Raw genomic sequence first — 18816 nt, forward strand, 5'->3', positions numbered from 1 at the left:
GTTATTGAACTTGTGAAGAAGTCCCCTTCTGTGTGAGCGTGCGCTTGGGTTTTATTGGTACTGATGAATGTGAATGGAGAAACAGTTACCAGAAAACTGCAGGCTGAAGAGAACAGTATGTGTTGAGGTAGTGTGTGAAAGTCTCCCAGCAGCTGATAAGCTCCAGAAACTAACAACGCTGTTGAATCTGTAAGAGCTGATAAATTCAGAACACCAAGCGTTTGCCAAATCTGTCCAAGGCCACTGGTATACAGTAGCATCAACAACAGGTTGTATAACTTGGACCATGTCCAAGAGTATGGTGGCTGCTAGATGCAGGTAGAGACTACAGGAATATATATAGACCCAATGGAACAAAGGACCCCTTGAAGGACTGTCTGAACACCTACCGGCAAGCTGTTATCATGTCACTGTGATGCTCTGCTTCTGAGTAAACAACTGGGGCTGGCCTCCCAACTAACCAGCTAACTGTGTGTGAGAGTGACCTGTGTGAATAGTTACCTGCTGATAATAACAGCTTAAGTAATAAAACGGGCTCCACTAAATATTGGTTGTGATCTGTCTCCCCTTATTCAGCTTCCTGTCAGATAAAAGGTGCTTGACAACAAGCAGGTGCAAAACAAAGGGCAGGGATCAATCCCCACGCATAGTTATGCTCTGAAATGTAGGACGTGAGGCTTTTCAGGTCTACGGTAACCTGTCCAGTAAAACAGTGTGGACTCCTGTGTGGTAGGAGATATCTCAGCTATTGGGTATCCAGCTGAAAATGAGCCCTAGATGAGAGTAAGACAGTGAGACTTTATCCATGCATGTGATCTGCAAGGATCTTGGTTTCAGGTGAAAGAAGCACAATCTAAACATTAGCCTGTTTTGTTCTATGGGTTGTTTTTTTTCTGTCCCTCCTAGTCAGAGGCTGGGGAATGGAAGCTGAAGAAAGTAGAAGTGACAGCATATGAGCAAAAAGTGAAACAACTGCCTCTTGGGATGCTTGGAGCTCTGAGTGTGTGCAATCCCTTGTTCTTCCTGACAGCTGCTTGCTGTGTAGGTACCTTGGCAAGGTACAGCTGATTGCAGAGTGCTTTTAGTGACAGCTGGGAGCTGTCTTGTACCTTTTGTGTAGGCTTTGTGAGCTCTGTTCCCTATGTGGTCTCGAACAAGTAGGAAGGATGGTGCTGGCTATTGAAACTTTATTCTAAACCCCCTTACTACTCCCCTGTTTGCTTCTCTTGATTGCCTGTCAGAATAATACAAAATCAGGAACTTATCCTACATGACTTGTTTTCTCTGGAGAGGCTGTTACCTTGCTGTGACAATCTGTTCTTTTAATTCGGAGCAGGGATGTCCTTATTCCTCTGTCAAAAAATATTTGTAGATCTCCTGTTTCTTGGAAAATGTCCCTTATTTTTGTCCTCTTCCTCCTATTTCACTATCCATTCCTTGTTCCTTTCAAAGCAGACATTATCCTTTAGAATCACAGTTATTAGCCTTTAAAAATCTGAGTAGTTGAAGAAACAAACTTCAGATGGTGTTAAAATTGCAGATACTTAAAGCTAGTAGTCAATGGCTCTGTACCATGTAGAAGAGTACACATAGTTTCACTAGTAAATGGAAAGCCAGGCTGAAATGAAAACTTTGTTTTCTTGCATATGGAGTTACTGCTTTGATTGGATAAAGATAAGAGACTAATTCCACTGTGGAATAAGTCCCCTCAGAGCTTCCTGCCTTTGGTCCAAACAGCAGCGCTGAATTTGCCTCTTACCTGAAGCTATGTACAGTAAGTATAGGTTTGAAAGGTTACAAAACCTTCTAACAGCCATCCCCTCTCCTGGGACTTACAGGAGATTGAGGGGCTTTTGTAGTTGTTTGTGGCTTTTGTCTGTTGTCTTGTGAATAACAGCTTCCTCTGAGCAGCAGAAATGCAAATGTAAATCATCTGATGAAAACTGCTGTCTTTAATCTTGCTATGATGCAGAAAGTTTTGGTGGCATTCTTCTAAATACATCTGAGATCCTATTTGGGAAGGCTGCCGTTTTCCTTTCTATGATATACAAATGCAGTGTTTGCAGTGTTAGAATATGCTGAACAGTGTTAATCTGCCATCTTCTCTTCAGGTGCTTCTAGGCTTGGCTTTAGGCTGCCTGAACTGTACCCCTTTCTTTAGGTGGAATCAATTCTTAATATTTCTTGCAGCTTCATACCAGCTTGTGAAACTGAGATTGCTCCCAGCCTGACACTGCTGGCTGCTTTGCTTTCTTCCCCGCTTTCTGTTTTCGTGAGCATGTCAATGAACAAACAAAAGAGCTTTGACTCCTGAACACATGCTTTTTTTGTATTACAGCAGGGCTCAGATTGCTTGCATTGTGCTAAGCGCAGTACAGATATTCTGGAGGAGACTATCCCTGCTTGACAGAATTTGAATTTTTAGTGGAAACTTGATGTAGCGAATGAGGTCAAATGCTTTTGGAGCAGTTGGGGTGAAGGGACTGAGAAATCATCGGCATATGCAGCTATAATCCAGTTGTTTTTGCAACTGACAGGCTTTTAGTCAAATTTGGCACTTCTGTGGAATCTATTAGGTTTATTGTTAATTCCTGCTGCTTAGTATTACTGGCAAATTTTCTTTGATTTCTTCCCCCCCCCCCCCCCAAGGGAACGTGGGAGATTGGGAAGAAGGTTGGAATAAGCCATTCTACAGACTTGGTTTAGGAAAGTTTTTGTGCCTGTGATGCTAGAATTACTGATAGAAAGTGTTGGGATGAGTGATACAGAGAGGGTATATTGTAGTTTTGGTTGACCTGTTTGTTTTGGCAAGAATTAGTATGATGTGATGGGGCAGGGAAGCCTGTGGAAGAACACAAAAGCTTTCCTGTTCAAACAGCACCAGGGAAGCATGGTCAACAGCAAAACAGAAGAGGCACCTGCAATAAGAGCTGGCATTGGTGCTAGTGGGTAGTCATTTGAAGACTGTACAGTCATGATCCCCTTCCAAACCACGCGTGCTTAAATTGGTTAATGTGTTACCTGTGGATGCTTTCCATTCTTTGCTGATTTGCCCTATGTGGGGAGGTAAGCTTGCAGTTCTCTCACTTTCATACCGTATTTTGTTTGTCTTGTGGATAGCTAGCTGAGGGAAACTTTAGCCAGCCCAGAGTGTGCTGGGGCTTCTGGCAACCATATCAGTGAAAGACTTCTCACAGGCTGTGATCTGGTCGCTTCTTTTGTGCTCTTCGCGCCATCTGCTGCATTCAGCTGGATTAGTTAAGGAGGGAGGGAGAAGGAATGTAGGTTTAATATTTGTTATCTTAGTTTTAAGAGATGATAAAAATGGTGCACGCTCTGCAGGCTTTATGGAACAGTGGTACAGGTAATGTACCAGTCTTGATCCTTGGACTTTCTCTTGTCTCAGATCCCCAAAGACGAACATATCCTTCGATTTCTGCGGGCTCGTGACTTCAACATTGACAAAGCTCGAGAAATGCTGTGTCAGTCACTGTCTTGGCGAAAGCAGTACCAGGTGGATTATATCCTACAGTCATGGAGGCCCCCAGCCCTCTTAGATGAATACTACACTGGAGGATGGCATTATCAAGACAAAGGTTAGAAGCTGCCCCTTACATTGACACTACAGCAGTTTGAATTATAGGACCTCATAAGTAACGTGGGATTTTTGGAGAAAGTTGTATTGATGCTTTAAACATTAACAAAGCAGTTCAACGCCTGTAAATAGCCACTCTGTTTTGCTGTAGTTTTGTTATTTTCTCTGCACAGATCAGGCAGACTAGAGCTAGTGCAAAGCAGCATCTCTTTGATAAGGTTGCCTTTAGATATGATATTTATACCTTTCAAATATTTAATGTGGCTTTTATAAAAGGTACTAGAGTGATAGCCTGGGAGACTAGAGTACTTCCCTCTTTCAACCCTTATGTTTGTTTTGAAGATGGACGACCACTCTACATCCTTCGTCTCGGCCAGATGGACACAAAAGGTTTGGTGAAAGCTCTGGGAGAGGAATCACTGCTGCGACATGTAAGTTGCACTTTCATTTCTCCCCTGAGAAACTCTATTTCCCTTGGGGTGTTTAGAAGCCTTGGTATAGTGCAGCTGGAACCTACCTGCCTGACACAAGTAATTCCTGTGTTATGTGGCTGGCAACTCAAAGTTGGCTTAGTGACTTTGGCAAAGCATAGCTTCTCTGTTTTCCTCCAGAGACAGAAGTGAAACTTTTATAATGGTATGAATGGGCCAGAAGGATATTTTCTGATAATTTGCAGTTTAGCTGTAGGCTTTCCATGGCCCTTTTGTGCAGCTCTGCTAATAACATTTGATCTTGAGACTCTTATATTTCATCTTAAATTTTTCAATATCTGTACCTTGTATGATGAGCAAAACTTTTCAGTAGAGAAGCCTTTTTTTAATGTATGCTCTTATTCTCTGTTTCGCACACTGCAAGTTCTCAAACTGGTATACTTCTGGGTTCTGTATTTTTTGAAATAAGATCTCTGGGCTATCCTGGTTTCTCGGTCATACTCAGGCTAATCCTAGTCTGTACTGTGTTTGATTTCAGGTTCTGTCAATTAATGAGGAAGGACAAAAGAGATGCGAGGAAAATACCAACATCTTTGGCCGCCCCATCACGTTAGTATAGTTAGTTTTCTTGTATCCTTACAGAGTTTGAACTGACATGATGAGAAGAATGCTCATGTGAAGGTTTTAGATTATGTCCTTAGGGTTAAACAGCAGACAGCAGTGTGTCTCCGTTATGGGCTGTTCCTGGGCTTGGGGTTATATAGGGGACTTGAATGCAGATAAATTCTACAGCTTTATATGAGATCAGGTATTGGTCCTTCCTTATATCTTTTTTTGTCCCCCTTCTGTTAAATGTAATCTTGCTAATCTTGCTGATTTTAATCCAGATCCATGAAATTCTCTTTTTTTTTTTATACAAGACACTGTCTGCCAGATTCCACTTTCATTTAAAATGTATTTTTGAATTATTTTTAGCGATAGGCCTGCATACCTTCACCCTCTTCCACACTGACAGCATATGTTCTTGCCTTTGGAGTTGGGTGTCTGGTTTACCTGAAAGCTGACTGGATTCAGGCTGTCTGCTGCCTGAGTGGAGACCTACTTTTTATTGGAACTGCTAGTCTCCCTTTGTGGGCTTCACTAGAGCCTGTACAGGCTATGGTGTTACTGAAATATTCTGTGGATCGTAAATGAGCAGCCACTGTGCAATGAAGGTTCTGACAGGTCTTTTTCTGCATGTTTATTTTAGATCCTGGACATGTCTGGTAGACTTGGAAGGGCTGAATATGCGGCATCTCTGGAGGCCTGGAGTAAAGGCCCTGCTTCGGATAATTGAGGTTGTAGAGGACAACTACCCTGAAACTCTGGGGAGACTATTGATTGTGCGAGCACCCAGGGTTTTTCCTGTGCTCTGGACTCTGGTGGGTGAAACCCGGACTCAGGATCATAAGCACTTGTGCGTGTACAAATAGCTAAATCATCCAGTCAGTGTAAGTTCTGCTTATTTAAAGAGTTAGGGAGGAAAAAGCTTCCAGGTATCTTGTGGCTAAACTCCTGAAGAGACCACAGCCTTGCTACAGAGCAAGCCATAGCATGCCTGTACCTCATTTGATTCTAGTGGCTATCATCCACCAGGGCAGGACAGGATGTTGGACCTAAACTGCAAATCCTTATGTAGCAGTGGTAGCCCAAACTTGGTGAGTTTTCATGTTGATGGGAAGAGACAAGTATTTTTTAATCTCATGCTGGAGGATACTGAAGAGAAGAGTAATAAATATGGTTCTGCCTGGTGCCTGCTGACTGTACTGGGAATGTAAGAACATGCTCGTTAAATTTCTCATGAGGCTTATGTGGTGCGATTATTACAAACTTATTTCACATACAGTAGAGAATGTTGTGAGACAATATAGTACACTTCCCATTTGTTACCTCTTTCTTTGGGGAAGTGGCTCAGAGTTGTGAAGCTCTGCACAACTACTGGTCTGCATTCCTGCTGATAAGGCCTTCCGGTCTAGAGCCTGAAGCATCTGTGTAAGATAGTATAAAAATTGTCTCTAACTTCACTCTGTGACAGTAGTGTCTTCTGTCTGCTTTTTGTTTCAGGTCAGTCCCTTTATCAACGAGAACACAAGGCAGAAATTCCTCATTTACAGTGGGAATAACTATCAGGGTCCAGGAGGGCTGGTAGACTACGTGGACAAAGATGTGATCCCAGACTTCCTGGGAGGAGACTGCATGGTGAGTTTTCCTTCCTGTTGTGCAGGTGGAATCTGCAATGTGCAAGCTCCCTCGATTCCCTCCTTCTCCACACTCTGGCCTTCCACTCCCTTCTGAAAGATGGTTAAACCTCTGTTCTGGCTGGGATACCCTTAGGCTGAGCACAGTGCAGTTAATTTGTGCACAGGAGACTTTACCCTGAAGTGGTGATGCTGCACTGGAAAAGGGGGTTAGAGGTCAGCTCTCTAAATGGAGCTTAGATAAACCATTGTAGTTCAAGTAAACTTAGTCCCACTGTGAAACCTTATACCAGCTGAGGGTATCGTTCTCTGTGTCTGACAGCTGGCGAGTGTTCATGGTACAGATGACTTGATACATTACCATTAGATTAGTACGAGCCCTCATACTTGTTTGTCTGACTCTTCCAGTGTACTGTCCCAGAAGGTGGGCTTGTTCCTAAGTCACTTTATCAAACAGAAGAAGAGCCAGAGAACTCGGATCACATCCGGTTATGGACAGAAACTATCTATCATTCTGCGAGTGTCCTCAGAGGAGCTCCACATGAGGTACAGACCAGAACCGCATAAGGCTGAAGGAGGTGCTGAATTGGTATCAGTGATGTGTTCCTTCTGTTAAGGCTGACTAGAACAATGAAGGGCTCCCAAAGTGTGAGCATGAGATGGTTAAGCAGCAACGTGCCTTTCTTGGGAAGGCTAATGCTAGTGAACAGCTAGAAGAATGGAAGTTAAGAACTGCCATTTGAGAAACAGTGTCGCTTATCTCTACTATGGCATGATCTTCTGCAAGATACAGTCTCTTCCTCCTCCTTCTTGAGGAAATAAAGCTCCCTCAGTTTCCCTTCTGATAGTACAGCTTCCATTCTCAGTGGCATAGCTAGGACAGTAATGGTGGTGATATAAGAAGGTATGTACTGGGAACATCCTGATGGGGGTCATCAGAAAACAGAATGTTCAAAACCAGAGCACTTAAGTGTCAAAACAGTCCACTAGCTTCACTGACGATGAGTAACTCTGATTTGGCCTGCTTAAGACTCCTTAAAAAGCAGCAGTGCCTTTTGGAGTCTGTAGCTGCTCAGAAGGTCTCTTTGCTTTGTCCCAAATGCTTTGCTTCAGTTCCATTGAGGTTTTCCTAGAACTAGTAAATTATTTACAAGCAACTCTGATACAGGGGAGAGATGGGGTAAAAATGCCTGAGGAGATGTACTGTGACAGAAGACTGGCAATGGGAATCAGTCTATATCCTCCTTAGGAATCAAGACCAATAGCTTAACTGAAGGATTGTAAAGAAAAGCATGTTTGCAGAGTGGGAAGGAATAAGCTGGCTGTCACCTGAAGACTTGACTCTTTGCACTGTGCTTGTTCTGTTCCCTTCTTAGATAGTTGTGGAGATTCTGGAAGGGGAATCTGTCATCACCTGGGACTTTGACATTCTGAAGGGAGATGTGGTGTTCAGCCTCTTTCACTCCAAACGTGCTCCTGAAACAAGTCATAAAGAAGCCACGTTACCAAGTACCTCTGCTGCTGGGGACAATATGCAGCTAATTGATAAGACGTGGGTCCTTGGGGTGGATTACAGCCGTATGGAATCTCCACTGGTTTGCCGGGAAGGAGAGAGCATCCAGGTGTGATGTGTTTGGGTCCTGGCAGGGACCTTATAGTCCTAGCAAACTCCAAAATGGTCTGGTGCTGGGGAGGTGAAGGAATCGATCGTGTGGGAGGCGACAGATGGCATGGGAAATCATGTATTGCTTGGAAATGGTGGTTGTGGTCATCATTCTCTGGATTGCCTGTGAAAGTGGTTGCTATTGCAATCCTAATTTAGACTGAGCCATTGGAAAGAGATTCAATAATCCATGATAAAAAGCTAATTGAAAATAATGTTTATTTTTTATACTAGCATTACAGGGGTGTGGCTCAGGCAAGTAAAATAAGTGAATGGTGTATGGTCCCCAAAGTAGTCAGCTCAATAGTTTCTTTTGACTTTGCCAAGTCATTCATCTGTTTCTTAAGATGCCTGGTAGTCACTTGATGGCACTCTTCCTCTCCCAGGGATCTCATGTGACTCGCTGGCCTGGCTTTTACATTCTCCAGTGGAAAATGCATGGCCCTCTGCCCTGTTCTGGCACTAGCCTCCCTCGGGTGGATGATGTTCTTGCCTCTCTGCAAGTTTCCAGTCACAAGTGCAAGCTTATATACTACTATGAGGTGCTTGCATCCAAGGACTTCAGGTAAGAGATTTACTGGGGGGCACTTACTGTACGACTTGCAATAGAGAAGCCAAATGAGAGGACTGAGTGTGAGTTAAACATCCAGATACCAATGACCTCTGCAGGGTGTGCATTTCATTGGTGAGAAGTTAGATGGACATGAACTTGGTGGCATTTTGCACCAAGAATCTCCTTTAGTGCTGTAGGTAATAAGGGACCCCTTGGACCAGTGCTTCAGTTTTTGCTTACAGCTACCTGAAGAAGGGGAGGTTTTTGACTGAGGAGTTTTGTGATCTTAGTTGGGAACATTTTGAGAAGTTACTTTTGGAGTAACTTAACAAATATCAGTTGGGCTATGTCATGCATATTTTGTTTGGCACTTGAGAAGGATGTCAGTCATGATTTTGAGAGTGCTTTCTGAATAGGTGAATACATCAACCTTGGCAGGATTTGCCTAGCCTCCTTTAATGCTAAAGGTACTTTTCAAATTACCCAGTAATTTGAATTCTTTGCAAGTACTTGACCTTTCACTAGGAACTGGAGGAAGTGTTAGGGATAACAGACTTGCAGATGGGCAGGTGGTGACCTTGAGAATGTGACCTGGCCAGATCCTGTGGAATCAGAGCAGCAGCAAATTCCTCACTCCAGTCATTCAAACCTGTTCCTTGTTGCTCTACCTACATAGAATGTGTCAGGAACAGTAGGCAGTCACAGCTACAGTGAACCTATTCTGCTTTTGGCAGAAGGAGCTCGAAGACCATGGCTGGACACGCTGAAGTTGGGACTGTCATGCTTAGCAGGCTGGAGTTCTCGGGTTAGCAGTGGCATTGCATTTGCTGAGCTATGCTGCATTTGGAATGCTCTTGAGTTTTCCTTTCTGCTCAGGGGCAGTGAATGCAGCCCCACAGAGGCTTCAGCTGTGTCCCACTCCCAGAATAACTGCAAGAAACAAGGTATGATACCTGTAACTAGGAAAAAAGATATCTCTGACAAATTAGTTTTTCATCATGACGCAGAGATTCTTAGAGATCAAGTTGAAAATGATGGGACAAAAAATAAAATACTTTTGTAAGTGTTATAGAATGTAAGCTGATCTGTCAGATGTGTAGAGTTATCCATTAATAGCTGCCTTCCTAACAAATATATCTGTTTTGTCCCATCTCAGGGGATCCATGTCAAGCCTGGAATCCTGCAACAGCGGCTTTTCCCAGCTGAGTGGAGCCACGACATCTTCCAGCCAGTCCCAGAGCAGCTCCCATCTTTCCAGATAGCCAAGGCTACAGCAGCAAGGAAAAATCGCTCGGGGCTTCCTGATGCCCCCCCAGAGCTGCTCTGTGCACCAAACCAAAGAGCCTCCAGGGGCTGAGACTTGAGGTAGTCGTTCGTGTGACCACAGGTAGCAGCCATTTGGACACAGAGCGGCCTCTGGGAGCTACTTTAAATGTGAAAACTTGGAATACAAATGGCAGATTTAGAAATTTTGTATCAGATGCCTACTTCTCAGTAGGCTTTTCAACAAATTGTGGGTTTTGGATGAATGTCAGTTTGCATGAATCCATGTATTACTCAACTTTAAAGGGCTCTTTCCAATCAGTCCTTTTCCTAGGTGTGGTAGAGGAGACTGATGTTGCCTTATCTGTTTGATCTGTAGGACTAGATTATTCATGTGTAGCAAAACTAATCTAGTTTTCTGGGTGCCCAGGGTACCAGTTACACATCAGAAAGTAAAGTGGGCATTTCAGGGGCAGGAACTTGAAGCAAACTGTAAATACCTTTATACAGATAAGATGTTTCAGAAATCAGTTCCAGGTCAAACCTAAAACCTCTTCCTATCTGACAGGATGCTATTAGGAAATGTGTTGGATTTTTTTAACCCGCTGAGACGCAAAAGTCAAAATGGTTTTCGAGAAAGTGCAGGCAGAGAGTCTGCCTCCAGTAAGCAGCATCTTTCTTAAAGATAGACTATTGTTCCTTTTTCCTCAGGTTTACAAGCAATAATGAGTAGATCTGACCCATCTCATCAAAGTGGATGGGAACTGAATCAAATTATAAAGGGCTAAGAAAAGCAATATTTTATTTCCTGAAGGCACAAAATTTTATGGCAGTATTATAGAACTTGCTTCTTTAAAACAAGAGCGAACTTGAAGAGAAAACTTAAAAAAAAAAAAAAAAAAAAAGCATGTATGTATTTAAGCACTTACTGAAAAGTATTTATTCAAATACTAGCTTATTTTAAATTAATTTTTAACTTATTTATAATTTCAGAAATGACTATTTATTAAATCCAGTCACCTTTTTTAATGGGATGAACTTTGTTTTAGAAAGGAGTTAACTGATTGTCTTCAATCCCAAATCTTTCTACTTAGGTTCTAATCTTTGTGATTGCTGGGTGTTCTTGTGTAAAGGGCTGTATCATACATAGCATTTGCGGTAAGGGCTGTGTGTCATCTTTTCCTGCAAGGTGAGGTTAGTCCAATGCTTTTTAGACTCAAGGGATGTTTCTTAGGATTAAGAAGCAAGGATTCTGTTCAGGAGTTATAAGAAGATGGTGCATCTTCAGAACACACCAAAAATACCCTGTTTGTCCATGATCTCCACTGATTATTCCACAGAGTAGATGTGTAGCAAAGGTGCTAGTGATCCATTTATCAGGTTGGGTAGCAAAGTTATACATGTTCTTGTCTAGGTGGCAACAAAATGAGAATAGATGTCAGATACTCAGTTGCCCTTGGGCAGTAGTTGCAGCTGGCAGACACACAGGACTTGCGATGTGGACAGATGTCTGCTTTTGGATCCAGCTGTGCTGTGTGAAGACCTCATCCCCACCAGCTGGAGGTTACCTCTGCACAGATCTGCTGCCTACAGAAGGGTATTGCAAGGGTACTGCCCCTGCAGTTGTTCAGGTTATCCCAGCCAAGTAGCTCATGTCATGTAATGTGGTGAATGTGGTCTATAATGACTAAGTTTCCAGTTCCCCAGCTGGGGAGCAGCACAGACAGTTCTGGGCTTGGGGCAGGGGAAAGCACAGGTGGTGGTGGAAGTGTGGCGGCTTCCTCCAGCACAGCAACCCATGTATCCATGGCCATGCTTCTCAGTAAAGACTTGGGGTTTCTTTCCCTCTCACCAAGTTTTTACTAAGGTTGATGGAATCTGTGCAGCTGTGAACTACAGGCGTGTCGAGTAGTTCCTTCTAACCCTGCTTTTTTAATTACTGGTTTTGAAGTACCACGCATTGACAAAGGAGAAAAGAGCCCCAGTATTTGGAACAATGGGAGATGAAGAACTTGATGTGCTTATATAAGTTGCTTGTTGTTTTTTTTTTTTTAAAGGATTGGAGCCAGGGAAATTACTCTCCCACCTTGCATCTCTCACTGTGAGAGCAGAACAGGTAACTTAGTTATGCAGGTCCCAGGAAAGTTCTGATTTCAGAGAATTCTGCAGTTGTTCTGTGGACTTTACCGTTTCTCCCAGATGAATGAAACTTCTGTCTCTGGCATGTCAGCATAATTGGAGTCTGATAGAGAGGGCGAAATACTACCTTTGCTCTGGAAAATCAAGAGTTCCAGAATTAAAAGTGCATGTGTGTATCACTTATGTAAAATCCTTTACCCCTAATTAATTCTGATGCTATTTAACAAACATACATACATACATATATATATATATATATATAAAAAAAACACCCCACTTATGCCTGTTTCTTTTCTGAGTTAAGAAAAGGTGGCCTGTCCACCTCTGTCAAGGCTGGTAATTAATGTCCAATTCAGAAAAATAGATGACATGTCCAATTTAAAAAATTAATGTCCAAATTAGAAAAAATTAGATGACATGTCCAGTTAAAAAATAGATGACATGTCATGAATCAGTCCCATACATCCCCACATACTATCATTTATATTCAAAAAAGGTCCTTCCAATTAATTACCCCAGGGGACTAGCAGTAACCCTAATTGTCGTGAAGGAGTTAGTTTTACCCTCGATGTAAGATAGAAAAGATAAAGACTTTATTGAAAAGTTCATTAAGCAATAGAATTATAATTGCTACTACAATCATACATTAAGATCTTACAGTAGTTCATGTTTGACTCGCAAATATATGCACAATAGCTACTGAAGTAAATAATGCCCTATTTGATAAACAACACGCAGCCTTTTCTTCTCGGGAACTAGAGAGTCCTAAAGCTGTTAGTACTTTGTAATTGCCTTGATACCATTTTCCACATGCTCCCAAAGGAGATCTCTATTAAATCTAATAATCATATCAAATTCAAGAATTGATGAATGCTCTTTAAGGTGATGATATTTTCTTACTTTTTCTGCCACCGCATCCACCAATGATGTTGGTTTACTCTCATATCTAATTGTAATATCTACAGCTAAGGCCTGATTTCCCTTAACAAATACTAAATCAGGTTTATATAATTGATTTTGTTCATGTTTTAACAATGGCTCTTGAAATACCATTCAATCTTTCTTTTTAGCTTCCTGCGCCAATATTTCGCATAGTTGTTTATGTCTCTTTATCCTGGCATCTTGTACCACGGGACAGTATCCAATGATATGTGAACAGGTTTCATTCTCTGCTTGACAATGCCAACATGATTTAATTTGGGACTCTTGTCTTCCTCTTGCCAAAAATTCTTTTGTAGGGTAGATGTTTGTTCTCAGCTGTAATGCTGTGATGAGTTTTCTATGGGGAATGCCTCTGTAATATTCAATCCAGTTGTTGCTGATTTTATCCTTCTCAAAGTTGGAAACCCCCCGGCCCTGGGAGACCAGCTAGGTCCAATTCACAAATTCTTGGTTTTGCCAGTAACAGGGTTTCGGAAAGATAGTTTTTGGAGCAGGTATCTCCCATTCTGAAGATGGTTCTTCATTGCCCAACTCCTCTGATATCACCATAACCGCCCTTGGGTCCCAAATGATGGAATTTTATCCTTATCTCTTCCAGCTGTAATCCATAGTCTTTCAAATTCTCTCTCAATTCCCTCTTGTCTCACAATTGCTCTTGTTGTATCATCCGAAGATTGAGCAATTCTATGCAGTCTTCAGGCTTGTACACTAGGGATCAATCCCAAGAGTCTGGTAATACCTAGGCCTGCATCCCGAGTACTGGAATACAGGATGGTGTCACAGGTACTTGCTGGTAGATGTAACCATCCCGTGACAGCCGTTCGAATTGTCAGGTCAGGTGTTTCCAGGTATGTTACTTTTACATCAGCATGGTCTGCTAGGTAGATCAATCGTGGGATAGTATATCCCTTCGAGATGTCCACCTTCAGAAATGGTTTCAAAGAGGACTTTCCATTGTAACCAATCCTTTATTTTCTCTGGTAGTTCTGGTTTCGATATTCCAGTCTGTGGGTCTATGCATAGGCCCAAGTACTTTTCAGAGCTACCAGGTTCAATTTTGTTGAGGGGGCTGCCATTAATTAGCCATGGAGGACAGTCATTGATCATACACGAGTCTCTAGTAGGTTGGATGTAGAAACCATGGCATTTTTCCCCCTGTGTCTTGAGACCTGTTAGATCGCAAAAGACCTCTAAAATTTTGATATTCTGCGTGCTGTCCCATGATCCACTCAGCAGTACTAGGTCATCTGCAAAAGCCATGGCTGTTATATGTTTTGAGCAGTGTTGGAATCCATTTCCCTCTTCCTCAAATTTACACAGTAAGAGGTCCACAGATAAGGTGAATTAATTCTGATGCTAATTAACAAAGTGTTACAGAGGCTCACACAATCAAATCCAACAGGTGTTAAAACTCAGATTTATTATTCAGTAAAAAGTTAGTTAGAACTCTGATAACATTTGTGAACCACAGGTTCAATGATGTAAGGGGAATCAGTACTACACAGCTGACTTAAGAATTCTTAAGATTTAAAATGATGACTCAAAATGCACATATCACTCACCTAAAAGATGAGGGCGCTCAACCTGCAGGAGTTACCTAGGGCAGCGTCCCAACCCAAGGGGGAGTCCCCAACTGCAGACCTGCTGCTCCGAGGAGGACTGAGTCAAAATGTCCTCTGGCGGGACCCTGTTTATACCCTTGTTGAATCTGACCTGTGGTCATTTTACTCCCTATTGGCCAAAAGGTCAACACCTCAGTGTACCTGGTGCATCTCAATTGGTCAGTTTCAGGTCAATTTTCAACCTGTGGCCTCTCGGGTTTGGGGTTTTTTTTCTTCTCCCTGCCTGGAGAAGTTTCGTTTCCTGTCGGGGCGGGGGGGTGTGTGTACCTGCCACACAAACACATATAAATTATACATATTTCTTTACCAAGTTAAGTAAAGGTGGCCTGTCCACCTATGTCAAAACTGGTAATGATATTCCAAATTAGTAAAATGTTGACATTTCCAATTGATCTTTTGTCCAAATTTAGAGTAAGTGATATGACATGACCACAAGTTCCTTATTACTCTCCCAACCTTTCCAGTGCCAAGGTTGATCCTTCCAAGATTTTACCCAGGGACTTCCCTATCTCTAAACATCGTGAGTCAAGTTAGCAATACCCCTGATGATGTAGCAGGCAGGGTAGGGGCAACTTTATTAAAGAAATAAATGGCAATACAGCAAAACAGCAATACAGCAGAATGATAACAATCAAATACTTAAGTTCTTACAGCAGTTCTCGATTGACTTGCAAAAATATATATAATATCAACAGACGTAAATAATGCTTTCTTTGATATAGAACATGCAATCTTTTCTTGCCGGGAACTTGAGATTCCCAATGCTTTTAACACTTTGTAATTGCCAGAATACCATTTTCCTCACACACCCACAGGGAATCCCTTAAATTTAGTATTTTTGGCATTCGTTAGTTCTTGAATTTGGTCTTTAAGATGACAATATTTCTTTACTTTTTCTGCTACCGTGTCTGACAATGATGTCAATTTACTTTCATATTGAATTGTCACATCAATAGCTATCGCCTGATCTCCCTTTATGATACGAGATCAGGCTTATATATTTCATTTTGTTCATCTTTTAATATAGGCTCCTGGAACGCAATCCAGTCCTCCTTTTTGGCTTCAGTTATTGATATTTCACATAACTGATTATGTCTTTTGATGCTAGCATCTTGTAGTGTGGGGCAATACCCAATGATATAAGCACATGTCTCATTTTCCGCTTTACAGTGTCAACAGGATTTTATTTGTGATTCCTGTCTCCCCCTTGCCAGGAATTCCCTGGTGGGATACACATTAGCTCTTAATTGCAGTGCAGTGAGGAGTTTTCTGTGAGGGATACCCCTATATCGTTCAATCCAATTGTTACTAATTTTATCTTAAAGTTGGTAATACCTCAGCCCTGGGACTGCAACTTGGTCCAATTTATAAATTTCTGGTTTTGCCAGTCATATGGTTTAGGAAAAATAATTTGGGGGGCTGATAGCTCCTGTTCTGAAGCTGGTTCCTCTTCGCCTGCTTCCTTAGATGTTACCCTAATAGCACTTGGGTCCCCAATAGATGGTATTTTATTCTTGTCACCTCCAGCTGTTACCCATAATTTTTCAAATTCTTTTTCAATCCCCTCTTGTTTTACTATTGATCTTATTACTTCATCTGAGGACTGCACAATCCTATGCAGTCTTTGAGCTTGTATACTGGGGATCAAATCTGAGAGTCTCGTGATGCCTAAACCTCCATCACGCTAGAAATAGAGTTTCAAACTGACTCCTAAAGCATCAGGAGAAGACCCAGCCTCGTCCTCCCTGTGCTCTTTGAGGATTTCAGCTTCTTGTGGCTTGATTCTTACATGGTTGGTCATGTCCCGTGGTGGTTTGCTCTGGTTAAGAATCTCTTCCATCGCACTGGATTTTTTTTTTTTTTTTCCCAAATGTGGCATGTGCTGTTCTCCTCCTGCCAGTAAAAGTTTTGGGTGTTTAACTCCTGTCAGTGAGGCACCTGGAACCTGGCACCCCTGGCAGGTCTCTGAATGAGCCAGGAAGAGATGAAGGGCTGGTCCTATGGAGCACTCCCTCCAGCTGGCTCCAGAGACATCACAGCCACAGTTTTTCCTCTTGTTCCTTGGTAGTACCGCTCTCCTGCCCCACAAGACACTGCTGCACACATCTGTTTGGGAAGCATTTTGTGATCTCTCTCTTGTCAATTTTAAGCAGAACTGCCTGGGTTATTCCACCTACAAATTTACTTTGCTACCAATTTAAATAATGCAATATAGGGGTTTTTTTCCCCCCTTTTTTTCCTGAATGTTAACATAACAGGAGAAAGGGGGCAGCAGCCTGGATCTTGTGGCTGATGCCGCGCTGTGCTTTTTAAATCTGACTTTGTGAACTGCAGATACAAGAGAAGCAGAATACTTCTAAAACACCTTTTCCCCCCTGAATGACATCGGCACGCTTTAGAAAATAAAACATGCAGTTGCCTTCACAGCAGCCTCTTGTGAGTTGAGAATGGGAGGAGTTCTGGATTCTGGGTCCCTGGGAGCCACTCATCTCTCAAAAGCCTCTTAAGCCAGAACCTTGAAAAACAGACTCCAGTTTTGGGTGCTGAGCTAGTGATGCAGCAAGGCCCTCCCTGCTCCCCAGCAACATCCTGGGAGCTGGTCCTCAGTGAAGTCGGTGAGCTCAGGCTGTGTTCAGGTAACTAGCTGGGTACTTTAAAAAATAACTCCTCGGTAGATTGGGGCTTTCCCCTGTTTCAAATACTCCATATGCAAAACACAATACCTACCTCAAAGAGCTGTTGCCATGTTTAATGTGGGATATGAGACCTCAAGAGCAAGGACGCTATGCCGTAGGTACGAAGTGTTGTGCCATTGTTTACAATTAAATATGGCCACATGTGAAACCTTTATTATTAGTAATTTCTACAGGTTTGCCCCATCCTGCTGTTTACTGGCTTCTGTCCCAGTAGGATGGGGAAAGGCAAACACGGAGCATGTCACCAGTGGGCACGCACTGAAGGTGGATGTCAGACTAGACTCGGGGCAAAGCTGGAATGCAGCACCTGAGTCATTTGGCCTAAACATCTTGCCACCTTTCAGCTTTGAAAAGGGCTTTTTTAACTGCTGTGGACAGAAGAGCTTAGCCTTGTGGAGGGACCGAGGGGGGGCTCTAGCCCAGGAAAGTGCAAAAAGCAGCAGTGCTGGCTGCTTTACCACTTCCATGTGCCATGGGTTAAGCTGGAAACTGGCACTCTAATGCACTCCCAGCAGGGAGGCACCAAGAGCTGCGTTGGCTGTTTCTCAGCTTCCTGTACTTGCTGTTGGGGGACGAGTGATCCTGGCTGTCATTATGTGAGGAAATTCTGAGCGACTGCAGTCGCTTTGGCTGCGCAGATGGGTGTGCTGCGGAGTTTGATGCTGCCTCATTTGCTTCAGTCTTATGGTTGGCCAGTTTGGTTGTATCAATCCCCTTTCAGCAACAGGGAAAAAAAAACAACTTTTAATAAGAATTTCTAATCCCAATTTGGTTTATTCATCAAAAAAATTTTGAAAATGCCATAATCCAGTCATCTTAAATCTGTAATGCTTACTGCAACTCAGAATTGCTGGTAGGAAGGGGTGAGCCCAGCTGTCCACTCAACTCAGGTGTGAAGCTGCTATGTATTGATGCAGTAGCTAAGGCCAGCTGTACTAGAGTCAAGAGGAATCCCTTATTTCAAAATGCATTTTACTAGCTCATGCTTCCTTAATACCTGCAATGTTTATCCTGTGAGCCAAATAATGCAAGAAACAGAGCTATTAGACTCTTAAGGACTAAAGTTGACAAGCATTTGTCAAAGATTCCTGCATGCTATTAGCTTTAATATTCTTCCAACATGTTTGTGATGATTCTTATACCTGATTATTTCTCTCTTGGAAGGCTAAATTGGAATCATGTGACATGCATTAGCTTTTAATGACATCAACATCTACTTCCAAGCTATTAGTTATGTATATAAGTTAAATGGGCATTAATTTTTTTTAGCAAGCACTTACTTTCTCTCCCTTGCAGCTGTCTTCATTTTTTACATATTGAAGTCCTGATTTTTCTCAGCCAAAAGACCCCAAACATTCTTTAAAAGCACACTAGCAAAATGCAGAGTGCTTTGTAATGTGTTACATGACAACAAATGTACTTATTTACAGTATTTGTAGGTTCTGGTAAGAGCTGTACATTTCTGTATGTTGGAAATAAAAAAAAAATCTCTAAAGAACATGTCCGATTGTTTGATGCAACTGTTCAAATTGTGATGAAATTTTCAGTTTACCACGTGTGCTGCTGTCTTTACCCACAGAAACAGAGGTAAAGCTTGCTTGTATGCAGTTATTCCTACTTTTTAACTAAAATATTCTTTAATTTTTTCCTGTAAAACCAGCATTTTTTGTTTGTT

General features: G+C 42.3%; 1 protein-coding gene across 7 annotated transcripts in view; it reads left to right on the forward strand.

The window, feature by feature from the left end:
• Positions 1 to 18636, forward strand: part of SEC14L5 (SEC14 like lipid binding 5) — a 47067-nt gene extending 28431 nt beyond the window's left edge. For 6 of the 7 annotated variants that reach the window (XM_030001615.2, XM_041120119.1, XM_030001613.2 and 3 more), the window contains 9 exons: positions 3407 to 3596; positions 3938 to 4026; positions 4565 to 4635; positions 5276 to 5447; positions 6130 to 6264; positions 6672 to 6809; positions 7640 to 7885; positions 8313 to 8491; positions 9636 to 18636. In XM_030001615.2, the coding sequence (XP_029857475.1) occupies positions 3407 to 3596; positions 3938 to 4026; positions 4565 to 4635; positions 5276 to 5447; positions 6130 to 6264; positions 6672 to 6809; positions 7640 to 7885; positions 8313 to 8491; positions 9636 to 9741 (1326 nt within the window). In that variant the 3' untranslated portion in view covers positions 9742 to 18636. Of the gene's footprint in view, positions 1 to 3406; positions 3597 to 3937; positions 4027 to 4564; positions 4636 to 5275; positions 5448 to 6129; positions 6265 to 6671; positions 6810 to 7639; positions 7886 to 8312; positions 8492 to 9155; positions 9587 to 9635 lie in introns of those variants that run through there. The other variant, XM_041120120.1, reaches the window with a different exon arrangement.
• The last annotated feature ends 180 nt before the right edge of the window (positions 18637 to 18816 follow it).

This window comes from Aquila chrysaetos, chromosome 25, assembly GCF_900496995.4.
Source record: "Aquila chrysaetos chrysaetos chromosome 25, bAquChr1.4, whole genome shotgun sequence".
Taxonomy (NCBI): Eukaryota; Metazoa; Chordata; class Aves; order Accipitriformes; family Accipitridae; genus Aquila; species Aquila chrysaetos.